The sequence below is a fragment of the Microplitis demolitor genome, chromosome 9 (assembly GCF_026212275.2).
Source record: "Microplitis demolitor isolate Queensland-Clemson2020A chromosome 9, iyMicDemo2.1a, whole genome shotgun sequence".
NCBI lineage: Eukaryota > Metazoa > Arthropoda > Insecta > Hymenoptera > Braconidae > Microplitis > Microplitis demolitor.
This window is the reverse complement of record NC_068553.1, coordinates 14,829,336-14,855,691: the sequence shown is the minus strand read 5'-3', so window position 1 is coordinate 14,855,691 and position 26,356 is coordinate 14,829,336. Positions and strand designations below refer to the sequence as shown.

Sequence of the window (26,356 nt, the reverse complement as noted above, 5' to 3'; positions counted from 1 at the left end):
TTTAATTTTTATGATACTGAGTTAGTCGACGTTCAATAATTTTTGGATTTTTTTTAAACAATAAATTCAAAAAAAGAAAAAAATACTTGAAAAAATTGCACCTGTAGTTATTTAAATTTTCTACGTGTGCATATATTTAGTTTTTATTTTTTTGTGATTGATTTGCTGAAAAAAAAAATCCGAAAATTTTTAATCGTCTGTTAAATGATCCTGAAATTGACAGACAATCACCAAATTTTCAGTTTGTATTTTCTACAAATCAATTACAAAAAAAAAAATAAATAAAAATATGCACATGTAGAAAATTAAAAATCTTTAGGTGCAATTTCTTGAAATATTTTTTTTTTAATTTATCGTTCTGCAAAAAAAATCAAAAAATTATTAGACGTCGGCTAACTCCAGTATCGTCAAAAGCAAGTCTAGATTACTTAATATATTTTAAATAAAATTATTTATCAAATCATCCACTTTTTGATTGTTGGGAAACTTTATTAGAAGAAATCTATTATGTATTAATTTAAACTTTTGAATATTTGTTAATTATAAATTTCTCACTATTTATATATACATGTACATGAAGTAAATGTCCTTCCTAATTAAAAATTCCGATTGAAACCGCTGAATTCCGATTGGTTCCGATTGAAACTCGAAAGACTTTCGATCGAAATTAGTTGGTTTTAATCGGAGTTTTTAATCAGGACTAATTTATGACCTCATAAAAATTGCGGATAGTACTTTTTTAAATTATATATTAAAATATCAATCATAAAATATAAATGGTGGTTTATGACGTAGTTTAATATTTCATGCTAAATTTCTCATAAGTTTTATTATAAAACTGAAACTAGCAGACACTTGAAATGCGATTTCAAACGATGGTGAGATTCACTGTCCCAACCGAAGTCTGAAGTCGTGTTTAATCCTGAGCCCCAAATTTTATTTTTTATTTCTAAAAACTGAATAATTTTTTTTTTGCAAGAAAAAAAAATTGAATTTATCGCTCGAAAACCAAAACGGTATTCAATTATTTCTTTTAGAATTCAAACTTTAATAGAAAATAAGAAAAATATCTGACTTGTGTTTTAAAATCTGAAGCAAAAGAATTTCAAGTAAGACTTACGGAATCCGATGACCAGGAGATTTTTTCACTTACCTGAAACGAAAGAAAATTTAATAAATTTAATTTTAATAAAACCAATTATTCATAATTGAATTATTTAACTCAAATATTATAGTAACCTTGACAGCTGATAGAAAACTGCAAGCTCAGCATCAGCATCATCATCATGAGGAACGTATTGTTGACTCAAAATTAAAAGATCTCCAACAAATCATTCACTACACACTTCACTTAAGCACTTCACAAAATAATTACACTAAACACTTGCGGTAAACACAAACTATAAATATAATGATCCTGAAGTTACAAGATAATCAATAATTTTCGAATTTATTTTTCAACAAATAAAAAATAAAAATATGCACATTTAGAAAATGTTAAAAACTACATGCGCAATTTTTTCAAATATTTTTTTTTTCGAAATTTATCGTTTAAAAAAAAATCAAAAATTCATTAGACGTCTGCTAACTTCACTATCCTATAAATATAGCATACCAAAAACTATATAATTTGAATAAAACTGAATGCCCCTGAAGTTAGCGAACGTTTTATAATTTTTTGATTCTTTTAAAAACGACCATCATAAAAAAAAAATATTTCAAAAAGTTGCACTCGCAGTTTTTAAAATTTTCTACATATGTGTATTTTTAGCTGTTTATTTTTATAATTGACTTGTTGAAAAATAAAAAGGAAATGACAATTGCTAAGTGTTCGTTAACTTCAAGATTATAAGTTAGCAGACGCCTAACAATTTTCAATTTTTTTTTTTCAAACAAATCATTAAAATAGAAAAAAAAGAAACTAAAAAAAATTTTTTTTTTTTGTAAATTTATCATGAGTGTGAATGCAGAAGACATCAGACAAATTTAAAATTATTAATAAATAGAGTAAAAAATTAATAAATTAAAATTTTTTAAAAATAGGTATTCAGAAAATTTTGAAATTAATAATTGCATTTTTTATTAATATGAATTTTTTAATTATTTGCTCTATTTATTTATAATTTTTAATTTGACTGATGTCTGTTACATTTACACTCGTAAATTTATCGTTTTTAAAAAAAATTCAAAAATTATTAGACCTTGGGTAATTTCAGTATCATTAAAACTGATTATTTTTTCTATCACATTTGAAAAATATTTTTTCCCGCTAAATTAATAACCAACAAAAACACTATCGTAAAAAAAAATACACTGCACTCAATAATCAAAAAAATCTCAACAAAAGTATAACCGATTTTCTTCTCACACATAAATTAAAAAATATATGATGTATCATTTGATATTTAAATAACACGAATTTAGTATTTTTTTAACGTAAAACCTACAGCGAGACGCGATGACCAACTCCGGTAAATTTATCAGCATTTTAAATAAAAGTCTCTCATTAATTTATATAAATTATCATTTGTTAAGCTATCAGTAGTTATTATTAATATAAATTTATTTAAATCAACCGATAATTATTAAGTTGAACGTAATAATGACAACTATCAACTCGATTTAATCAGGGCGACATTTTTAGTTTAACTGAACAGCGACGACACGACGCAGTGACGATGCGCAGTAAAATGGGGGGTAAATTCAAGTCACTGATTGGTTGTTTAAATATGCACGCGCGTCATTTGTTTTTGCGGGAAATTGAAAAATTACAAAAATTGACGACGATATATATATATATATATATATTTACATACAGTAATTTTTTTTAAACAAAATGGATCTTTGTGATAAAGAATCAGCCGGAAAAATTCCGATATCGCGGCTTCAAAGGAAATTTTCTTGTAAAAAATAAAATCTGTAATTTCCTTACAATTATTTATGATTTTTATGCAATCTATAGATAGATACCAAATTTTTTATAGTGACAGGGGACTTTTAGAAAAAAAATTAGCCAGAAAAAATTTCTTTTTTCTCTACTAATCTAGAGATCGCACCTCCGAAGAGGATATTTCATTGAGTATTCAAATAAATCCACAATTTAGGATAATAGAATTAAAAAATTTACTTATTAACTATTAATTTATTGGAATTAATGATTCTAGCAATTAATTATCAGTTGTAACTTTTTTTTATATATTTTCCAGGCAGGGTGAAGTTGGCTGCCCGAGCCGGAGCCGAAGGCTGATAAGATGCAGTTTTTCAATCATTAATGTTCAAAGAAATTACCGTCATGTATTAGTTCAAAATTTTTAATTTTGTTAAAAAAAAAAAATTTTATGTAATTTTTCCGACAACAGTCCGATTTTGATGGTTAAGGTGGCATTCGACGTGACTTATAAAGTTTTAGAGCTGATGAGATTTTGGAATTAATCCATCGAGTACATTGCAAGTTGTCCAAGAAAAACAGTTTTCAAAAGTTTTAAAGATTTTTCCCAGCAAATTCATTCAGAATTTTCACAAAAATCTTCGTTACTATGTTACATAGTAATGGTTACCATTCTAGCATAGGAATCAGAACTATTTATTACTCTTCATGTAAAATCATTATAAACAAAAATTTTTTTATACGGGCGGTTACGATTCTACACAAGAACTAGACCATTCTTTTCCCTCCGTGAAAACTCTTTTAGCTAGACCTTATTACCCGAACCTATTAGCTGCCAAAAGTTTTGTAACGAGTCTCAAATTATCAAAAAAATAAAATAAATAAAAAATTCATATTTTCATTTTTTTTATTTATTCATCTCCCCAATAATTTTAATATTAATCATAATAATTTATAATACATTAATCTTAACTATCTTATCATTTAAAATTTTATTTCTTTCTCTATTTACCTCTAGTATTTATATTAATATTTAAATAATTGATTCATTAATAATAATAATAATGATAATAATAATAATCAATAATTAATAATTAATTCTGTGAGCATTAAGTAGCTTATCGTACAAATATGCATAGTGCCCAATATACCGAGTCTTCATCTCTTGAAAATTTATATTCCTTCAATTAATAAACCGTCCGCATTTGGTCGTACATCCACGTGATTAAATTACTCATGATCTTCATAATTTAAATAATAACTTAAACTGTCCTCTATATTTATTTATTAATTATATTTTTAAAGCGATGCAATTTAATATTTATATTTATATTTATCTTTAATTACAAAGAACAAGCTAGACAATATTTCATAATTTATTAAATCCAATAAATAAATTTATATTTAAACAAACTCTAGTTTTTAATTTGGACCAAAACATCAAGAGACATATTTAAATATATATTATTTATATTATCCATACATTAGGCAACAAATATTTTTTTTAATTTAAATATCCATCTGACAGTTTTTTTTTTCTTATCAATACAAATAAATTCTTCATTTATATTTAATTTAATTTTACATTTATCAGCACACTCAAGCTTTTAGATAAATTTTAAAACTATTGGCAGATAAAATTACTTAAAAATCCAAATATATTATAATAATAAATGTATAAGAAAAGTAATTATTAAGTAATTTAATGTACAATCGTCTATGAAAAAAAAAAAAAAAATTAAATCAAGTAAAAAACTTTACAAATGAAAACGAAATATATTTTAAATAAATAAAGTGACTAATTTATTGTAGTACAGATGTTTTAATTAATATTTATTAAATTAAATAATAATAATAATTAATAAGACGAAAATGTGTTAAAGCACCTAATTAGTTTCATCTTTAAATATATATTTATTTATATTTAAATTTAATAATATATGTTTATTTTAAAAACCATTAATTAATTAAACCAGCTGCAATTAAATTTACAAGTACTCAAAACTATTTGAGATTAAAATTAAAGCTTATGATAATAATAATTAAGGATTATTAATAAATTAATAGTAATAATTAATTAATTAATTAAATATAATAAATTGTGAGATTAAATTCTGTACCACTGAGTCATAAAGATTTAGAGTGTTTAATAAACACGAGGCCCGTGATCACATGAGACACTTGAGACTTAATTAAAAAATAATATTTTATTTCATTTTTATTTATATAGTGATTTAATTTTAGGTGATTTAATTTAATTTTATTAAATTAATTCAAGTGGAAACCTCGCTCGCGTGTCGCAGCCAGGAGTCGCTCTTTTAAAATTTCTTCTGTCGGGTACTCAGGCAGCTTTAGATAGTGGACGCAGGTATTCACTGATGGGTAACCGCCGGAACCGGCATCTACTTTGCGCACGACTGTCAGTCTTGGGTGCAGATTACAGAGACCGCCGGGTGGTAGTGCTGAGCATCCAGTGGCGAACTGCAAGAAGGCTTTGCGCTCGGGACCGGTTAGCGACAGGAGTACGTTGACGAATCTCTGGAAACCGGGGCTGAAAATCGAGTTTAGAGAAATTAGATTACGTTTTTTAATTTATGAGTAAGTTTTTTGGAAAGTTGGTGAAATTCCACGTTAAATGAGTACCAACATCGATAGACTTCGATGTAATGGTCATTAATTAGTTAATTTTTTAATTAGTTTTTTTTTATACACCTGAAATTTTTTTCATTTAAATATACTCATGTGGGTGCTCATTTTACTCGCAATTCAATTTTATACAGCCAGAAACTAGTCATTTTTATGTAATTTAAAAAAAAAATTTATTTGCTCATGAATTTTCGAAAATTTTGTTTTGTTATGCAAATACATCGATGTGGGTACTCAAACTAGAAGAAATTATCTCAGAAACTCAACCCATGTGTTATAAATAATAATTATTGTTAATTCAAAAAACAATGATCAAATATTTTTTGACAAAAAAAATTACGTGGTTTTTGAATAGTAGATAAAATTCCACGTAAAATGAATACCCATATCAATATACTTCTACGAGTTACTAATTATCAATTTAAATTAATCATCGAATTAATTAAAAATCCCCCATATCGCCTTTACACAAACTTGACTCAAAAATATCGATGTGGGTATTCAATCTACCGGAAATGCGCTCACAAATCTAATCACGCCATCAATTTTACTCCAAAGTTTAAGCAAAAAATTTTAATTTCAAATAAAAATATTTTTTTAAAACAAACCTTTCACGTGTGTATCCAAGTTTGGGTTCGGTATAATTGAGCAGATCTTCTCTAGTCCAATGCGGGTTCTGTTCTCCACATAACATAGCTCTGACTTCCTCCGGGCTAAAGGCATGCAGCTTCTCCATAGGAAACACTTTAGAAAATCCTGCCTTGAAAGACTCCAGTTGTCTCGCAATGCCCTTGTTAAGACAGTAATTAATCGTCAACTCAGCGTACTCTCTCGCATTGTCAACACCAACAGCGATATCATATCCACCTTCTACAAGTTCTTCATGGTCATATCCAAAAACTTTCGAGCCAGGTGAGTAAGACATTGTCAATCCTAAGTCTTCAATAGCAACAGAAGTGCCGGACGGATGATTAATACGTATAACATCTTCATCAGAAGATGAGCAACCCTCAGAAATAGTTCTCTCCCGTCTACAAGCAACCGCTTGAATTTCTTTCAAAAATTCACCTCTTACCGGATCAATCATCACCAAGTCCTCGACGTCGAGAATTCCCTCGTACCAGGGACTGGGTTCTAAAGAATTAAGTCCATCTGTCTCACCTTCCTCGCTGATAAAACTGCTGGCCATACTTGAGGACATACTTTCCTGGGTAACTCCCGTCAGTCCGATCTTCTCATTAACATTATTGGCAATATCACCGCGACACATCAACTTCAAGAATGATCTGGACAGCGGCAGATCAACAAGACGATTGTCTTGGAGTACTTTGGCTAAAAAGACTCCGAGGAACCAGAAATATCTAACAGCGCGATCGCAAGCCTCGGAATCCTGAGGTAGAGGTGCAGGGAACAAACCGCTTGGTCTGATGACATAACAGCCAGCAGGTTTTGCTTGTTCGTCTGAAGGACATGCGTACCCTTCTAGTTGATCATGATCATCACACAGCCATAGTCCAAGATCTTTTTTCTGCAGCTCAGCAGCAACCAGCGCGAAAAATTCAAGCGTTGGACCCAATCCTGTTCCTTCCTCGCCGACGAACTCAACTTCTAAAATACTCTTGCGGTTGGCATGAATTTTAAGAACCTGTTCTGCCCAGTCTAGAAGCTTGTCACCACGTGGAACACTCACTCGTTCATGTTTCAATCTGCCGACGCGGAACTCATGGCTGTCATCTCGTCTGGGACTGAGTCCTGGTGCGCGTTGACGTTCCAGGATCGCGTCACGTTGGGTCTGCAACCAGACGATGGATCTTGAGGCTCCGAAAGCTGTGCAGCTAAAGTACAACCGCCGGGTTTCGAAGGGCAGCAAGAAGGGACAGCTGCGAGCTAATTCCTCGCACCAGGCTGGCAATGCACCGGCGGCAAGTGCCAGTGGGTCCTGTATCTGCTGTATCACTTTGTTGGTAATTTTCTTAGAGGTAAAGTCGTCAGGATTAACCCAGCAGGTGGACTCTAGTGAATCTTCATTTATTGTTGCATCTCTACGGTCATCCCGGGTGATGCTGAGTACGTAGACGTGTCTTAGCAACTGGAGAACGTCTTCAACAGTGCATGCGTTACTGCTAACTGCGGGTTTGCCTGAATAGAGAGTCACTATTGGTGTAGCACGGCCTGAAGACTCTTCATCTTTTGACTCGCGGTAAATTATCGTGTAAGTCGGTTCCCAAATACGGCGCAATTTCTCTTGCCGGCTTCCTAACTCGGTCATCTGCATCAGCTCTTGCACTGCCTGGAATATGCTGGCATTTTGATCCGTAAGTGACAATTCAACGTCTGGTATATCCGGCAGACCTGGACCCTTTAGTGAAAGAGATAAACGAGGCGATGGAAGAGTTCCCACGCGTACGCTGGACTGCAAATCACTTCCAGGCTGCGGCACTTCGAGATCTGTCGTCTGGTTTATGTTGGTACGACCTGGCCGTGGGTCAAAAGCGGGTATCAGTGCAGAAAATTGACGTTTCAGTACAAACTCATCATCCCAAGCACGTCGTTTGGTACTCTGTGGTGTCTCTTCTTCCATATAAGCTGCCAAAAGATTACGAGAGACCATAACTTCTTCATATTCACCCTCTCCACCTTCAACTTCTTCCTCATTCTCCTCGTCGTCGTCCTGGATCAATAAATCGATCTGTTTTAAAATTATTTACTGCTAAATAAATTGCTCCGTTTTATAAAGTCAAGGTCGTGATAGAAGACTTACCTCTGGATCATTTTCCTCGTTGTCATCGTCTTCTTCTGCGAGTACTTCTTCATCATCGTCGAGCTCACCAAGAAGAGTCGGGCCACCAGTTGTTCGTATTCCCCCGACACTTGAACTAGCAACGCCACCACATGACTCCAAAAAGTCTTCGAGACTCACCTGTAGCCATAACTTTTCATTACATTAAAATTGAAGTCTACCGATTGATCAATAATTATTGATCTTTTATTAATTAATTAGAAATTATAAATCTAATTATTATTGTTAATTATTATAAGTAATTGTTAAGACGATAAATGATTAAGGTAGTAGTCTGGTAACTCGGATTTAAAAAATTGAAAATTGTTTTTGCTTAATTCGAAAGTGTAATATAAAGTAAGAGCACCTATACCCGCTGTCATTAGTCGCTCATTTTAACTGTTTAAAGCGTTTTTTATAATTTTTATAAAAAAAAATTACAACTAAAAAAATAATTATTGATAAATAATTATTTGTGAATCTAAATATATCAAAATATAATGTATCAAATTATTTTATAGTAGATTATAAATTTAAATTAAGTGACTGTTTTCAAAATCGCGCATAGCCGGGCATTTTTTATTTTAACGTTCATTCGTTACATTAAATTTAGGGTACGTCAAATTTTTTAAGAATTGTTATAACTATATCTTATTAAATATATTTTTAGAATTCATGAAATTTTATATTATGAAAGAATAAAGTACTATAATTTATAAATTGTTTTCTAAATCAATAAACTTATGATAGTTTAATTGATATTGTCTTTGAGCGACAATAGGGCCATGTGTTGATCGAGTAATGGTACATGACAACTTTTAGTGAGCGACTATGGGTACACTCAAGGACCTTATTTCAAAAATTAATAATAATTAATTACCAACATTATTCTTCAAACTTAAATTTCATTCTAATATTTAAAACTACAAAAAATAAATATAAAAAAAATATGGTTTTTCATTTTATTTATTAATTTATATTGAATGATTTAATCCACTTCAATGAAAAGTGAGCAGATATAGGGGCTTTTACCTTATTGAGAATATATTGTGAAAATTTCAAACTGAAATTCGAAATAGGAACGGAGTTACAATGAGTTTTCGAGAGCGCCTCAGTTACGCGCCAAAAATTAGTGAAATTTTAAACGCGTTTATCTCGAAACAACGATTTTACGGTCGGCCCGAGTCATAACTTTTTTTCTATTCAACTTGTTGATCTAAAACTTAAACACGTTGTTCTACACACTTGTAGTTCTCGTCGGAACTAGGATTAATTTTTTTCACCCCTAACTTTCCATTTTCCAACCCTTTTTATGCGAAAAAATGACTTTTTTTTCAAAGTCCGCAATTTTGTTATTTTTCGATAAAATTTAATAATCTTAGTTCCGACGAGAATGACATGTCTATAGATTAAGACTAATCAAGAATTTTTAATTTCGGATGTTCTTAAGAGTCAATATCACCCGGGCCATCCACGCGCTTTTTTTTGAGGCGTCAACTTCAAGCGACAATAATAATAACAATAAATTATTTAATTTCCTCAAAAAAATTGTTTGTGTTACCTTAAGGTGTAAGTAAAAACATATTAAAAATGCAAAACCTTTCATTTGTTCTTTCTAATAAAAAAGGCCCCTAAAAAAAGCATGAAAAACGGCTCGAGTTACCAGATTACTACCTAAATTATAAATTATAAATCTAATTATTTTTATTGTTAATTAACCCAAATAATAGTTAAGACAATAAGTAATTGAATTTTTTTTAATAGGAAACTAAAAAATCTCACCTGTTCACTGTCGCTGCTGGTACTGGTCAATGACATGGTCAATGCTTGTCCTAAACCACCAGCACCAGTTGTCGTGGTGACACCACTGCCAGCGACCTGACTGCTGCTTGTTAAACTGGGGTAACTCTGCGCAGTACTTAGCAGTCCCCCGGTAAAGTTTGAACTCAAGGCTAAACGTACGAAATTTGATACTGATGTCGGTCCTCGTGTGTTTTGTGTTACATTTGAGTTGGGTGCAATGTGCTGTCCACCAGCTGGTCCTACAAGTTATTTAGTATAATTATTCACAAGACATTCAATTAGTTAGTAAACAAATAAATAAATTAACTGATTTATTAATTCATTAATAAATTAATTCATGTAAGACACGAAGAATTTTTTGTGGAAACCAACCTAAGGTACGTCTTCGTGCCATTGCGGCAAATGTCTCCAGTAAACCAGAGGCTGCAGTTGTCTCCAAGGTGTTGTTCGTGTCAGTACATGCGAGATTTGGTACCGAGACGGACATGGGATTAGTGACCACGACTGGACATCCCCCGGTTGTATTTTGTGATGACGAACTGGTGGCTTCTTTGTCTCGGTTGCATTCTTTTGTTGCTATTATAGTTTTTTTTTAATTATTTATTATTAGAACCAAAAAATCAAATTTTACTGTAGGTCATTTTAAAAATTTAATTCCGTAAAAAATTTATTAATTTAAATTTCTGCGAGCGTAATTTTTTTCAATGACTTTTTAATGGTAATTTAAAAAATTAATTGCGTTCCAGAGTATTGATATTAAGAAATGATTAATTTTTTATTTTATTCTACATTAAATTTTTTTAAAATGACCTTCGAAGAAAATTTTTTCTTCTGTAAATTATTTAGTAGTGTTAATTTATTTAAAATAATGCAACTAGAAAGTGATGCAAATAGAAAAAAAAACTGATCGTTAATTGACAGTTTCAAATGGCCTCTGATAGCACAGTTTGCTTAGCAAAAGTTTTGTTGAATTTATCATCAAATGTCCGTCAACTTCGGGCTTTTTCGTATTTGATGACAATTAGTATGCACGACTTGCTATACAATTTGATGTAAATTTGTTATCCGAATTGGAATGTAAATTTACTTCAAAAGATGAATACAAATTGTCGTCAAAAACGGAAAAGCCTGACGTTGACAGACATTTGACGAAAAATTGAAGGAAACTTTTATTAGGATTTTTTTTTAGTAAAAAAAGTTACGTCTAAATTGAGAAAAAAATAAACCGCGAATTTTCCTTTACAACTTTTGCTGTCAAATTGTAACAAATTAGGGCAGGGAATTTCGGAAATTTCAATAGTCAAATTACTGTCAATTTCAAGCTAAAGTGGCTATTAAGGCTCATAGGCCATTTTTTAAATTAAATGACAATTGGCGCGAAAAAATTATTTTTAAAAAATTTTACATCTTCACTATAAAAAATCGGAAGTGAATGCGGACTTTATTTCAATTCGAATTCACTCCGTCACTCGGAGTTCCGGTGTTTAAAAAAAATCAGTGAATAGGGATTTTTTTATGAGCGGAGCGATTTCGGAGTGACGCGGATTTTATTTAAATCCGCATTCACTCCGGTCCTGAGTTTAAATACTTAAATAAATTTATATTTAATAGAAACAGCTGTTAATTAGAAACATAATTATTTAAATAAATAATTCATTCAGATATTAATAATTAAACTTAAAATATTATGTTTTTAATTTATAAAATGTTTCAGTAACTCACTAAATTATAACTTCATATATATAATACATAGTGAAAATATTAAATTATTGAATGGCTATAGTGGCATAATTTTTATGGGAATATTTTATATTTCGGTACAATATGAGATGTTATCTCGTGGTATGATTGATGTAAATCACTCCCCTCGGAGTGAAATTCACTCCGAGAATTAAATAAATAAATAATCATCCGCGTTCACTCCGAAAATTTTTTACAGTGTAATGAGACAAGAATTTAAAAAATTTTGTTGACAAAAAAAAAAGTTACGTGAATTGCCGAGAAATCAGTGACTTAGGATTTTATTGAAGTGAAAACTGACGATAATTTTGCATCACTTAATGCAGCAGTTAGTCATCAATTAATTAAACAAAGTTATAATGAACTACAGTCTAACTAATTATTAATTGAGACGTTACTAGAAAGATGTATAATAAAATAAAAAAAAATACGTACCATCAGTAGCTGGATTGTGACGCGGTACAGGTCTAATTCTCATCGAGTTGTCATCAGTTTCGCTGGACACAGATATTCTAACAGGTACTAAACCAAGTAATTCACCACTCAAGAAACTGTTAGTGTTATTACGTAACCGGTCAGCACCTTCGCGAAGACGATCAAGTACTTCGGAGGCTTCGAGGCTCAGTAAACCGCTTGTTGGCTAAAAGCAACATTTTAATTACACATAAATCATCAGATCATCACAATTAGTAATTAAACACCCAGTAGGAAAACAAAAAATAATTAAATTTAAAATAAATTACCTTGTTGCCGCGCACTGTCGAAAACAGAGGTTTGGAACTTGACGCGCGGTTGCTGTTGCTGTTGGGCGGGCAGTCAGTATTGAGAGCAAGACTCTCTACGATGGTGACAAGATCGCTGGTGACTGCGGTGTCAGGTCTCGGGTGAAGTACCACTGAAAGTTCTCCACTGTTGCTGGCTCCGCCTTCTCCAGTGACTGCAACGACAGCTTCAGCCCGTGCTACAGACAACACACTTTCGGCAATTGATTCAGCAGCTTGTTTGGCTGCCAAATTTTCAGCACTTGCTGCTTGGTCAGTTGAAGCAACGGATCCGCGCATGCTGACATCAGTACAGTCCGGCAAACTGGGTGTGCTGCTAGACTTCCTACCCGTAAGAACACCAGATCCATTTTTATTTTTATTTTCTCCATCTAAACTAGTACCAACTAATCGCAGATCGTACTTTCCCTCAGCGCCCATGCGGTAGGAGTTTGAGCCCCCGTGGTCCCAGGTTACGTCAATCCATCCGTTGTGAAGCTCTCCAGTGATTGAACCTTCGCCTGCAGGTACTCCGTCTTGGTCTTTCCACTTCCAATCCAACCCACGAGCGACGCGGGCTCCGGCAACTAAATGTTTCAAAACTTGTGACTTTATCAACCGTCTTTGACGTCTTACTCCAGCTTCAGCTTCTCTTGCAGCTCGGCCTAGATCTTCACACACTCCTGTCACTTCTCCGTAAACTTCAAAACCAGACACCGACAAATAATGAGTCTGCCCAGAGGCGTTCTTGCCAGTTTGTTGCAGCCGCAAATGTCTCCAGCCCTGACTTTCATCACTAGGTGGTTCCAAAGTCCAGGTTGCGGTGCTACCAGGTTCATTTAGTGAGCAGTCATCAATATGCGTATATAAAGTCGTCCAGTTTACTCCATCCTTAGATGCCTGGAACATCCAGTTTCTGAGAGCGCTCTTTCCATACCCGCGGGCATGTCTCAGTGAATACGCGCTGGGTATCAGCCAAACTCCTAGATCAATAGAAAACCATGCGCGCTTGTCGTCGTTGGTGTGACAATTCAACGCACTCTGGTCGCGACTTAAAATATCCTCCAGATGTCCGTAAGGTAAACTGCGCCCGTCACTTGATGTCACGACTACTAGACCATACTGGCCGGGATTAACCCACTCGGGACTGGTCTTAGCATTGGTACCGATCCAGTAGAGGACTCCGTTTTCATCGAAATCGTGCGAGTACTGAAAGGTCATCTTGTTGCCTTCTTTAAGTTTTTTAACGAAGGTAAATGTCGTTCGGTCGTGGTCGTGCCACTGCTTTGCTATCATCTTCAGCAAGTGGTTCTCTAGCTGCTGGATTGTGCTGAGTGGTTCCATTTTAAGGCTACGGCCGGACCTGTCGATGAGCGAGGACTCACCGGGGGCGCGCTCAAGACGGAAACGCAGCCGGCGGGTAAGAATCTGTAGCCCGTATCCAGATCCAGGTGTGTCGTAAAGATATACGGGTAACTTTTCAATTGACTCGAGAACTGAGACCAGTTTTTGGACCAACACTTTGGCTGAGTTGCCGTCATTTGTGTCTTTGGCTTTGAAGCAGCTCTTAAAGACGGCTATCCGCTGGAGACGCATGCGGTTGGCTCGAACTGTGGTAACTTGGGGGCTAGAAGGACTGGCCAGGAGACCTAGCAGCGACTGCACGAGTCCACTGGAATGCAATTCGTAAGCTGATACGCGGCCTTCTTCGTTCAACAGCATCTTCAATTCTTCTAAAGCTGATTGAAGTACGCTGCGCCACTCCCGGTTGCCGGACAACTGCTTCTGATATGCTTTGTCTATTTGATTTACTATCGCTGCTAACTTGGCCACTACTCCGCGCGGCTGAGCTTGTGCTGCTTTGAAATAATTCTCGTATATTTCTTGTGCTTGGGTTTTAACTTTTTGCTTTATGGCTTCTATCTTTGATCTCAGACGCTTGCCACGCTTTCCTGCCCATCCTGCTGCGAAATCCGGACCTAGTTTACATTTTAATTAGTTTATTTATTTATTGTTATTTATTTATATCATCAAGAGACTGCTGTCTTTAAACATAATTGGATTAAATTTACATTTTTTAGATTTTGTGGCCTATTTCAATTACACAAATTTTTTTTTTTATTCTTTTTTAAGATTGTAAGTTAAATTACTAAAAATAAATCGTGTTACAGATTCTTAAAATGTCAATGAAAAAATATAAGGGCGTAGAAAAAAAATTATTTATGACCAATCGATGAACTTTTTATAGAGAAATTTAAAAGTAGAAAAAAAAATTTTGAATTTTTTGTGAACGTACGCGTTTATTATTCTTGGGATAGATAATGGGAAGCATAAGAATATTTTAATTTTTTTAAGGGGGACCACTAGTGTGAAATTTTGAAAAATCAAATTTTTTGCATATTTCATTAGTCTATACTTTCAAAAATAACATACTAAAATTTCTAGTGCATATCAAATAGTTTTTTTGAGTTACAGTCATCTGAAGAGCAGCCGCTTATCGGTTCTCGAAAATACATTTTTAAAAATTGTATCTATAACTCGAAGACAAATCATCCGATCGATTTAATTTGAATTGCAGTTTCTTTTATATATGTTTCTACGTACCATGAACCTCCAAGTTTTCGATCGTATCAAAAATGTAATTTTGCCAAGCCAAAAATAATCAAATTTTTGTGCGAAATTTGAATTGTTTTGAAAAACCCGCCATTTTTTTTAATTTCAATTTTTTTCTTAGCCCAAGGGTCATGGTACGGGAAATATCTTCTAGTTTAGTAAACTTTTTGGTTTTTTTGATTTCCGGTACTGCGAAGGTCGCTATCACTGCAGTGGGGACTTTTTTTTAGCAGGAGATTGTGAATAACTCGCTGAATTTTGAATTTTTTGGCCCAAAAATTTTATCTTGCATTCATTATGTGTCGACAAATATATCCTTAAAACATTAAAGGATTCCATGCAGTAGTTTTCTTTAAAAAAATTCCCAAAAACCGTTTTTTCAGGCGATCACACTGGTGGTTCCCCTTAAATAAAAAAATCATTGATTGTACAAAAAAAAAATTATGTTTTCTTATGACACCTGTAATGCGACTTGATTAATTTTTGTATAATTCCGATTAAAAAAATTTTTAATAAAAATAATTAAACAATTTTTTAATCCAAACTGGGAGTCATTAACTTTTTTATTTTACAATGAAAAAAAAAAAGTAATGAATTTAATGATCAATAAAAAAAATTCTACGGTTTCAGTTTGAAAGCTACCAGTCTCTTTACTATAAAATAAAAAAAAAAAAAAATATTGACTCATACCTAAACTAGTTTCGGCAGTAAACGAATGTTTAGTACCGCGATTAGATTCGAAAATAAATCCAGGCAGATCTTCGCGTAAAATCGTTGCTTGTTGCTGCCCGTCGCTATTATGAATACACATTTCGCATTCTTTGCGACTAGAAAGTGCCCAGTTACCCACAACTAAACGTGTGGGACCAGGCTTTGAAAGCACAGGTTGACTTACAGTATTAGGTTTAACTTGTCCACGTGCACGTTGTAATTTTTCCAAAAATTCTCCACGACTCTCTGCAATCGACGCCATTACTTTTAAATTTACAAACCAATCATTAGTCATTCAACCAATAAGTTAACAATTAATATTAATCAATTAATTAATTCATTAATTAACGCGTTAATTTAATGCATATGAGCAACAAATAATGTGTAATTAATTTTAATTAATTAATTAATTAATTAATAATGATTTATGATTTTCAATGTGGATACCCACCTTCTGTTGTAAGCGATTCTGTGTTTCTCCCTTTTCCTGTTGGCAGTTAGTCAAAAAAAATTGTTATTTTCTAAGCTAATCCCCACACTATTTAGTTAATTACAAATTTTATTTAACTAATGATTCAAAATAATTATTATTATTTAAATAAATTGCAAATTACATGTCTTCTTAAATAATAAAGCTAACAAGTGAAAAAAATGAAAATGATTATTATTCAAAATTTTTTAGTGACGATTTTTTATGATCCTGGTTAACAGACAATTAAATTATTTTCGGTTTTTTTTTTTCAACAAATTAATTACAAAAAAATAAAAATATGCACATGTAGAAAATTTAAAAAACTATAAGTGCAATTTCTTTAAATATTTTTTTTTATAATTTATTATTTTTAAAAAAATTCAAAAATTATTAGACCGCTAACTGGAGTATCTTCTAAAGTTAGAAGACAATTAACAATTTTTGGATTTTTTTTTTCAATTTAATTTAAAAAAAAAAGTAAAAATATGCACATGTAGAAAATTTAAAAAACTACAAGTGCAATTTTTCAAAATATTTTTTTTTTTTTGTAATTCATCGTTTTGAAAAAATTTCAAAAATTATTTGACGTCGGCTAACTTCAGTATCGTGATTTTTTTTTTAATCTCAACTACAAATCTTTAGATTAATGGAAAAAGTATTCCAGAACAGAAAACTTTGTTATTATAAAGTTAAATTACGTAAAAAAAAATCGAACGAGCTACAGAATAAATTTTTTTGTTATATATATATATATTTTTTTATTATAAATTGACAGGTTCTGATATTTTATATTATGAATTTGAAGGTAAAGATAAAATTTAAAAATAAAATGTTTAAAAAAAAGTCGGAAAATTTTTTTTTTGGCCACATGTACGCAGAATTCTGATAATTGTACAAAAAATTTTTCTTTTAAATCTTTTTTAAACATTTTCTTTTTTAAATCGTATTTTATCTTCTGCAGATTGATGAAAAAATTATTCCAGACTGGTAAACATGGTTATTTTTAAGTTAAAGTACAACGAACGATTATTTAAACTCAGAGTTCAAGATTTTTTTTAATATTTACTTTTAATTTTCTTTGTGAATTTAAAAAAATTTTAAATTCTAATCATTTTTTTTTTCATCAATTTGAAAATTCGTAGACAAGATTTAAATTAAAAAAAAAAATCTAAAAAAAATTTGTTATCACAAAAAATCAACAACAAAGTAAATACGCGGATCCGCGGTTCTGTTTATTATATTTCGCGATAAAAAAAGTTCTGTAATTTTTTTTAACGAATTATTTTTCAAATCGCTTGTAATCACTTGTAAATTGATGAAAAAAAATATTTAGGAATTTAAATTTGTTCATTTGTAAATTAATTTACGACGCATTGAATTATTGAATTAAAAAAAATTTTAATTTATTACTAAAATTTTTGTTTCATTAATTTATCAAATGAGCAGATTTCATTAATTTTTCTAATCAACTTAAAGATGTAAATAAAATAAAATAAAAAAAAGTTCTTTGAAAAATTTCTAATTAGAAGTTTTTTAATAAAAGAAAAAATTCTCACCTGTGGCATCAGTGCCGCCTTCAGGGCTACCGCTGGAGTACATGGTAGCTAATTTTCCATCAAGAATAAACCGGAACCACCCGTTACTTCCATTAGACAACTCCAAGGCCGCTGCATCTGACCAAACATAAAGACAGTCGCGACCGCGGCAAATGCACCAGTCTCTCCAGTGATAAGCGCGACCCACCAGCAACTCTCGAGCATCTTCTGGTTTATGTTCATCACCAGTAACCAGAGCAGTCGCCGTCGCAGCTGGTTCATTTTCCGGTTCAGCAGGTGAATCCTGCGGTCCCGCGAGTGCCGCAACTTTTGAAAAAACTCCAAGACGCGCAAAGTGTTCGAGAAATTCATCTTTGCCCTTCATCATCAAGTCTTGGATCATTTGCAATATTATCAAGTGTCCGTCTTCATCTTCCTACAATTAAGTTATCAAACAAAGATGTATTAATGAACAATTGTTAATTAAATTAATTACAAGACTTAGGCAAGCAAAAAAAAAATTATATTTCATTAAATAAAAAAAAACAACGAAAATATTTATAAACGAATAGGCTTGCAGGCAGAGAACATTCGTGTCCTTTGAGAAGCTCAGCCTCGTATTAAATTATTTATTTGCTAGTAAACAGAGTGTAATTAGGGACAATTGGGTATTATATTTAATAGTTAATAAAATATTAAATAAAATAGTAGTAAAATAATTAAATAACTCTTTCCACCTCCACAAAATATAATTAATACAAGTGACGAGTGTTACTCGCGGGAATAAACGACAATGTATTGAGTGGCAATTGGTAATTGGTAGTTGGTAATTGTTGGTAGTTGTTGCTGTTGAGCTTTGCTAGGTGAACTTGAAAAGAAACTACGGATGCTACTACCGTTTTATCAATAATGTAGTTCTGGGAACTGGAAGAAGTAGAAGTAGACTTGCGAAGGCAGGGCAATTTGGGACCAACAATCAACTTGAGAGGTGGAGGCGGTGGTGGCGTCGCTTTTATCTCAAAATCCTGCAAACAATTTAGCTTGTCTATCTTAATTTTTTTATTTAAGCGTCTGCCTGCATGCCTGACTTCCCTTTACGCAGTTACGTGGCAACTAAAACTCCTTGGAATTATTTATTTACACACCTCAAACGATTTTGTCGCGATTCTTTTTATTTTTATTCTGAGAATAATTATAAACATAGAGTTTTATTAATAAAGACTTTTTTTATAGGGAATTTTATTTTATAAAATAAAAAAGCCTTTGGCCATATAAATATTTCGGAAGAATCCATTTTTACACGAAAATTTATTTTATCCCGATTTTGGTTTGTTTTTTAAAATTTAATTTGTCGGTTAAATAATGAAAATAGAGAAAAATGCATTAAAACCTTTTTCGAAGAGAATTAAATTTCCTACAAAAAAGTCCTGATTACATTTTTACTAAAAATCAACCCTTAACCCACCAAAATAATCTAAAAGTTCAAATTCAAAATTTTTATATTGAATTTTGACTTTTAATCTTTAAATTCGAATTACGGACAAAGTATTTGAAATAGAGTAAAGTTCATTGAGATCTTTATTGTAGACAATTAAATTTCCTACAAAAAAGTTCTGATTACATTTTTGCTAAAAATCAACCCTTAATCCATAAGAACAATCTAAAAATTCAAATTTAAAATTTTCATGTTGAATTTTGATTTTTAGTCTTCAAACTAAAATTACAGACAAATGATTCAAAATATAGTAAAATTCATAAGGACCTTTTTTGTAGACAATTAAATTTTCTACAAAAAAGTCCTGATTACATTTTTACTAAAAATCAACCCTTGGTCCATAAAAATAATTTAAAAGTTCAAATTCAAAATTTTCATCTCGAATTCTGACTTTTAATCTTTAAAAAATTTAAATTACGGACAAGCTATTCAAAATAGAGTAAAATTCATTAAGACCTTTTTTGTAGACAATTAAATTTCCTACAAAAAAGTCCTGATTACATGTTTACCTAATACTAATTCTAAACTCGTAAATGCATCTTTTAAAAACCCATGTCTCTAATCCATGATATGGTTCTATGAACTCTATTTACTATAAAAGCAAGTGTATAAAAAAAAGAAAAATAAATAGCAAAGCGAGATCACACCGATACCGTTTGAAGTGTGCTACAGCCTGTAAAAAAAAGATTAACAAAAATTACCTCATTATCAAGAACGTTTGCGATAACTTCAACGAGCATAGCACCGCATCCAGCAGTTTTATCAGATCCACAAGTTTCCACAAGCAGATCAGCCTGTATATAATGAACCATCTTACGTATCAAACTTAAACTAGCCTTCCGCACACTAGGTAACATAGTCGACTGAAATGTGGCACAAAAAACAGGTAAAAGTCTTCGCAAATAAACCGGCGCCATCTCAGGGTCGCCTTTAGGTTCCGTGAACTCACTATCAACATCACTGTCTTGCTTTCTGTGTTCTTGATTACTCGGCGGGAGCATCCATTCACCAGGACTCTGTAAAATAGCGGCAACTTCTCTGTGACCTTCATCAACACGTTCACGAGCTTTGTCCAGCGGGGTCTTGCCGTCTTCATCGCGCAGATCCGGATTGGCACCATGTCTTAATAATACTTTGGCAATAGCGGGTCTGCCGAAACACGCGGCGTAGTGTAGGCTAGACGAGCGCTGTCCTTTATTAACATCAGCACCTCGGTCACAAAGAAACTCGACCATTTCCTGAGTTCCAAATGCCGATGCCCAGTTCAATAAAGTCTGTCCTACGTCATCCATAAAATTGACTTCAATACCTCCAGTATCGATTGCTTCTATCAGCGCATCGGTGTCCTTGGAACGAATGCAATCGATTAATTGACGGTGTGATTTTTCCCCAGCGCTGTCTAGTCGACGTAGACGAGGCAAAAGAGGCCCAGATGGTCCACCAACGGCTCCACCGCGGCCTAATGCAGATCTTCCTTCAAATAATAATACGAGAAGTAAATCTACAAGACGCATTGAGTCCAATGCACATCTCTCGTCGCCTTTCAAAGCTTTTTCAATGGCATCAGGCAACTCTGAACGCAGCAAATCGTGAGTTATTGATGGAGATCCACGGCACAATGTGGACAAAAGACTTATGATGGTGGATACTGACGCACAGGACTTGGGCTCGGGTGCTGGTATCGTTGATGACGTTGTAGAAGGTGGCGGTGTTTTGGGATTATTGGCAGCTGCTGCTACTGAAGTACCTGGTCCCGCTGCATTTGATAATCTGTAGAGAAGTTCTGACACTAGTCCATTGGATGCCAGAGGCGCTGGATCTGTTCCACGTCGTGAAAAACGATCTGCAAGTGATGCAAAGCAACGCAGCGCGCCATCAGCCACGTGAGCGTCTTCGTGTCTCAGTAAAGTTGACAAGGCTTCCACACAATCAGGAAGTGTTTTATCCTGAGGCTCTACTTTACCACAGAGTCTCGAGACAACGGCCATCGCTGAGTGTAAAGTGTCACGATGAACACGTGCTCCGTTTTCTCTGATAAATCCCAACGCACACGGAAGACCTCCAGCTTCAAACACTGCTCCAGCTTCTCGTGCACAAACCAACTCCAGTACTTTGATACACTGCTCTGCTAAATCACGGCTAGCTCGTGATCCCAAAGCTGCACCTGACAGTCGTCCGCAAATCGCCTTGACTGCGCCCTCCATGGCGACCACTCGTCGCGTACATTCCGCTGATACATCAAGATAGTAAGTTATTGCCCGTGCTGTCACTTCCAGGACACTGTCAGGCGCGTGCTCGTCCAAAAAAATACGACAGAGCGCTGGTAAAAATGTTCGCGGTGGGCAGATCTCGAAGCACCGATCAACATTGTCGCTCATCAACAGCAACATGCACAATTGCTCCAAAGCTATCAGCTGCATGTCTCGTTCATCTCCCTGGCCCATGCTAAGCCACTCCAGTAACGTCTCTGGATCAACTTCTGCCATCTAAATTATTATATGAAAATATAGATTAATATTTTTTATTATTAACGAATATTTAATCATCATATCGTCCCTTTTCTGGGTAAATCTCGTAAAAAATATATTCTGTTACACGTGCTTTAATAGAAATATTAAAATTAAAAAGTCTATCGAACATTATGTTATATTTATTAAAATTTTAAGCTTTTTTAAATGCTTGATATGCGAACTAAGGGATTAAATATGAAAGTCGAAGAAGTGTATGATCAATGTAAGATCAACAAACTCTTCTACAGAAGTTGCTGATCTTATATTTTTATACAAAACTGTAAATGGCCGCATTGACCCCAGAAATATGATAACAGTTTGGTCTTGGATGTAATAAATCAAGTTTGAGATCATACAGGTTGTTGAGTACAACTCAATCATCGAAAAGCTGTGTGTGCTATGGACAGAGGAATAGGATAGCGAATTCAGTTAACGATTATTGTGCTTCCATAAATTTTTTAGTGATTCTTTATCATGTTTTTCAACGAAAATAAAAAATATTGCAGCACGTTACTACACAGTTAGAAATTTAGTGCATTTGTTAAAAAATTATTTGGTTTAATTTTTTGTGTTGATTTTCAATACAGAAATCTGTTGAAACACAAACCGTTTGTGTTATTTTACTTTAACTAAGTTTTTATGTTAAATGATTAGAAAACCTGTAATGTAATACATTTCTGTGTTATTCGAAAATTAACACAAAATTTGTGTTGTTTAGCTAAACACTCCCGCGCGTTTCTTCATTACTATAACCAAGCAAAGCATTGTAGCAGCATTGTCTGCAAGGAAACTTGAATTATAATTGATTTACAATTAAATATAATCATAGATAACTTTAATATTTTTATCATCAGGTTCAATGATTTTTTATTCTCATTTTACGGGAGGATGATTCATAGCTTTGTTTTTTAGAAAAATTACCGAAAATCGAACTAATTGTTTGCTAAATTGACAAAAGTTGTACTAAGGGTAGATCAGTTTACTTGAGTTGGTTCGGTTATGTGCTTATACTTATTAGTTAATTTTAACACAAAAAGTCTGTTAAATTTATACAAATTTTCTGTCAACATAACAGATTTTATATTCAATTTACAACATAAAATTTGTGTTAAAGATCATCACAAGCTTCATGAGTTGAATTGACACAAAAATTTGTATAGTCCGTTTGCAACACACGATTTGTGTTGAATTTAACACAAAATTTCTAACTGTGTAATGTTTTGTTCGAAGTAAAAATTTTCAAATATTCGTAATTTCTCAAGTTATTCGTTAATTTTTGAATTATTCAAAAAATTTGAATTATTTGTCAGGATTATAAGTACATATCTATAATGTTTCTAATTATAAAAAAAATCTAAATTATTTTTTTTAAAGCTCAAACTGAAATATAATTTTTTGAATAATTTGAGAATTCGATTTGATTCGCGTTCACTCCCCAAATTTTTCTAGTGTGCATAGCACGTATTTTAAATCCTCACATTGTAAGCAAGCAAGTATTTATTATAATCGAATAAGTTAGCTAATAATTAATGAGTAAAATGAAATTTGAGATGTAGAACTGGTGATGACAGTTGTCATGAAGTCACTCCATTTGTTTTTAATTTAACACAAAATTTAATGTTAGCTGAAGATCGGAACGTTTTTCGCGTAACGAAAATGAAAAAATTCATTTAATTTAACTGCTTAAAGCCCAGATAGCAAAATGACATCTTGATGAGTTCTGAATGAATTCCTATTTATGATTTGGACGTCTCATCAACATCTTAAAGAAGTCTTTAAGAAGTTCTCAAGATGTCAAATGGGCCACCTAGTGAACTCAGTAAGACGTCTTTAAAAAGAGTTATGTTTCTGACTTCGTAAATAAGACTTCAATACGAATTTACCATGACGTCTTTAAGGAGCTCCTAATTTTGACTTCATAAAGAAGTTAAAAAAACAAAACATTTAGACGTCAAAAAACTGACGTCATTTATGGAGTCTTCAAGAACTTTTAATTAAGAGTTCTTAAAAATGACACCTTTAAGAAGTCATTATAAGACTTCTTGAGGAGTCTTTCAAAAAGACGTCGTAAAGCAGTCATTCCGACTTGAATGCTGTCTGGGAGATGACAACGGGTAATTGAAGGTGGCGGCAATTTTCGGCTGCTAGTGCTAGTACTAGTGCCCATGCGAAACTTTTCAGAAATCTAGATCCAGTAGATTTTTTACTTTTCATTTTTGTTTTTTTATTCTCATCCAACAAAAAACGTTTTTATCTTGAGGTTCATAAAATTTCAGTGTAATATAAAATAGTATATTACATTATATTCTCGTTCTGTCCAATTTTACTAAACACTACTTTTGTAATAGTTAAATAAGATGTATAAAGTCGATTGTCACAAATAAATAAATATTTTTCTCATATTTTTAATTATGAAAAAAAAAAAAGTAGTTACGAGGTTTACCCACAAAGCGGACTATATTTACTAATTACCTTTATGGCTTTTTAATTAGACTCGAAAAGACAATCTGTAAAAAAAAAAAACATTTTTTTTTAATGACAAAGACCTCGGGTAAAATATTTTGGCTACACTTTCATGCCAAGGATTTGCTATATATGTTGCAATATCTGATAAATATATATGTATATACAGTTTATAGATATATATACCCATTTTTTTTTTTTAAGTATACATGATCCAGATGGTCTTGTATAAATATATATATTAAAATATATTTGAAGATGTCTATAGATAAATGTAAAAATAATTTTATTAGATACTTAGTAAGTCTGGATAAAAATGTATGACAATGAATTTTAAAAAGAGGGGAGATGTTTTGCATGACGATTGTAATTGCTGGTATATATAAGTATACTTTTTATATATATGTATAGATGTATATGGATGTATATATAGATATATGATAAAAGCATGCTGAGGAATAGGATTAATAATTAAATGAAAATGAATAATTATGGATTTTGAGGGCTGATGGAGATGGAGATGATGAAATAGCTGCTGGTTGATGGGCAATCAAAAGAAGTGGGTTAAAAAATGATAAACGTACCTCGAGATAGTAAGTAATGTCGATGTTGAGCAAAGTGTTCCATTCTTTGTGGGGTCAAGTCGCCATTGCTAAGATTTTACTCGTTACCTTGCTTGTAATATATGACACTGTGGCTATGATTGTTTGCTGGTAGTTTGTTAGTTATGAGAGGTAATTAAGGAGTTTTGTGAGATTGTTAATTACGCAGAATTTATTTTGGTCCAGCTTTCACGATCACTTTTTAAGTCTTTATTTCTCCCTCAGCCTGATGTACTTTGCCATTTACGTGACGTGTTGACTGAAACTGACACTAGAGGCGCTGGCAAACGTCTTTTTTTTTCTTTACTTTTATTACTGTTATTATTATTATTGTTATTTGTTTTGGTCTCTTTGTTTAAATGCTGGTGACATCTATTTGAATGCCGCGGGAAGTGCTGCCACCAGATAAAAATTTTAAAGAAATTTTCAATAATATGATACTGAATTTAACTGACGTCTCATAGTATTTTGATTTTTGTAAAAATATTAAATTGTAAACAAAAAATATTGCAAATAATTGCACCTTTAGTTTTTTTATTTTTCTACATGCGCATACTTTTAGATTTTTTTCTTTTTGAAACTTATTGGATGAAAAAAAATTCAAAAATTTTTAATTGCCTGCTAACTTCAGGATCATGGAAATAATTAATAAATAAAAAAATTATAAATAAACATTCTAGTAAAAGATCATCAGAATAATTTAAAATTATAAATAAATAGAGTAAATAATTAAAAAAATAATATTTATAAAAAATGCACTTATTAATTTCAAAATTTTTTAAATGATCGGTTTTTTTCTAATTTTATTTTATTAATTATTTAGATGAGTGTGAATGTGGCAGATATCGAATAAATTTAAAATTACTAATAAATAGAGTAAATAATTAATAAAATAAAATTAAAAAAAATTGCGCATTAAAAAAATTTTTAAATTAACGAGTGTATTTTTTATAAACATTATTTTTTAAATTATTTACTCTGTTTATTTATAATTTTAAATTTTTCTGGTGTCTGCTACATTCACACTTATGTGAATGATACTGAAATTAGCTGAAGTCTAAAAATTTTTTGAATTTTTTCAAAATAATAAATTATGAAAAAAAAAGTATCTTAGGAAATTGCACTTGTAGTTTTTTGAATTTTTGACATGTGCATAATTAACCAATTGAGATGGTTCTTGCAGCAATCGAGTTTGTTAGCCGTCAAGTTTCCTAAAAATTTCAGATCAGTTAAATATACTCTAAGATATAGAGTATATCTAATTTATATAAATCATTGTCAAAAAAACGTGAATTAAAATTAAATATGTTTGATAACAAATAAAAAAAGGAAGCCTGAT

At 32.0% G+C, this 26,356-nt stretch overlaps 2 protein-coding genes across 9 annotated transcripts in view; both read right to left on the bottom strand.

The window, feature by feature from the left end:
* Window positions 1-2,616, bottom strand: part of LOC103571568 (protein dachsous) — a 196,462-nt gene extending 193,846 nt beyond the window's left edge. The window contains exons 1-2 of the mRNA XM_008549766.2: window positions 2,202-2,616; window positions 1,240-1,400 (exon numbers count right to left, since the gene is read on the bottom strand). The gene's annotated coding sequence lies outside the window, so the exon portion shown is untranslated. The remainder of the gene's footprint in view (window positions 1-1,239; window positions 1,401-2,201) is intronic.
* Window positions 2,617-4,686: 2,070 nt separating this feature from the next.
* On the bottom strand, window positions 4,687-25,311 carry LOC103571569 (E3 ubiquitin-protein ligase HECTD1). Of its 8 annotated transcripts, none has more exons than XM_053741875.1 (13): window positions 25,000-25,311; window positions 24,425-24,459; window positions 20,144-21,928; window positions 17,969-18,383; window positions 16,392-16,427; window positions 15,920-16,204; window positions 12,599-14,595; window positions 12,291-12,495; window positions 10,488-10,691; window positions 10,095-10,354; window positions 8,295-8,465; window positions 6,142-8,222; window positions 4,687-5,438 (listed from the first exon to the last, which is right to left on the bottom strand). In XM_053741875.1, exons 3-13 carry the CDS (start codon window positions 21,926-21,928, stop codon window positions 5,156-5,158), a joined length of 7,722 nt encoding a protein of 2,573 aa, XP_053597850.1. In that variant the 5' UTR covers window positions 24,425-24,459; window positions 25,000-25,311; the 3' UTR covers window positions 4,687-5,155. The 8 variants fall into 8 exon arrangements, with proteins under 8 accessions (XP_053597850.1, XP_053597853.1, XP_053597854.1 ...); XM_053741878.1 differs by having other exon boundaries at window positions 6,142-8,204; XM_053741879.1 differs by having other exon boundaries at window positions 6,142-8,204; window positions 8,295-8,453.
* Window positions 25,312-26,356: the final 1,045 nt, after the last annotated feature.

Excerpts from the sequence above, each read along its gene's own strand:
- LOC103571569 (XM_053741875.1), bottom strand. The coding sequence starts at position 21,928 with ATGGCAGAAGTTGATCCAGAGACGTTACTGGAGTGGCTTAGCATGGGC. Across the intron at positions 12,496-12,598 it reads CGACAGTGCGCGGCAACAAG|CCAACAAGCGGTTTACTGAG; the intron begins GTAATTTATTTT and ends TGTTGCTTTTAG. Across the intron at positions 8,223-8,294 it reads ACGAGGAAAATGATCCAGAG|ATCGATTTATTGATCCAGGA; the intron begins GTAAGTCTTCTA and ends ATTTTAAAACAG.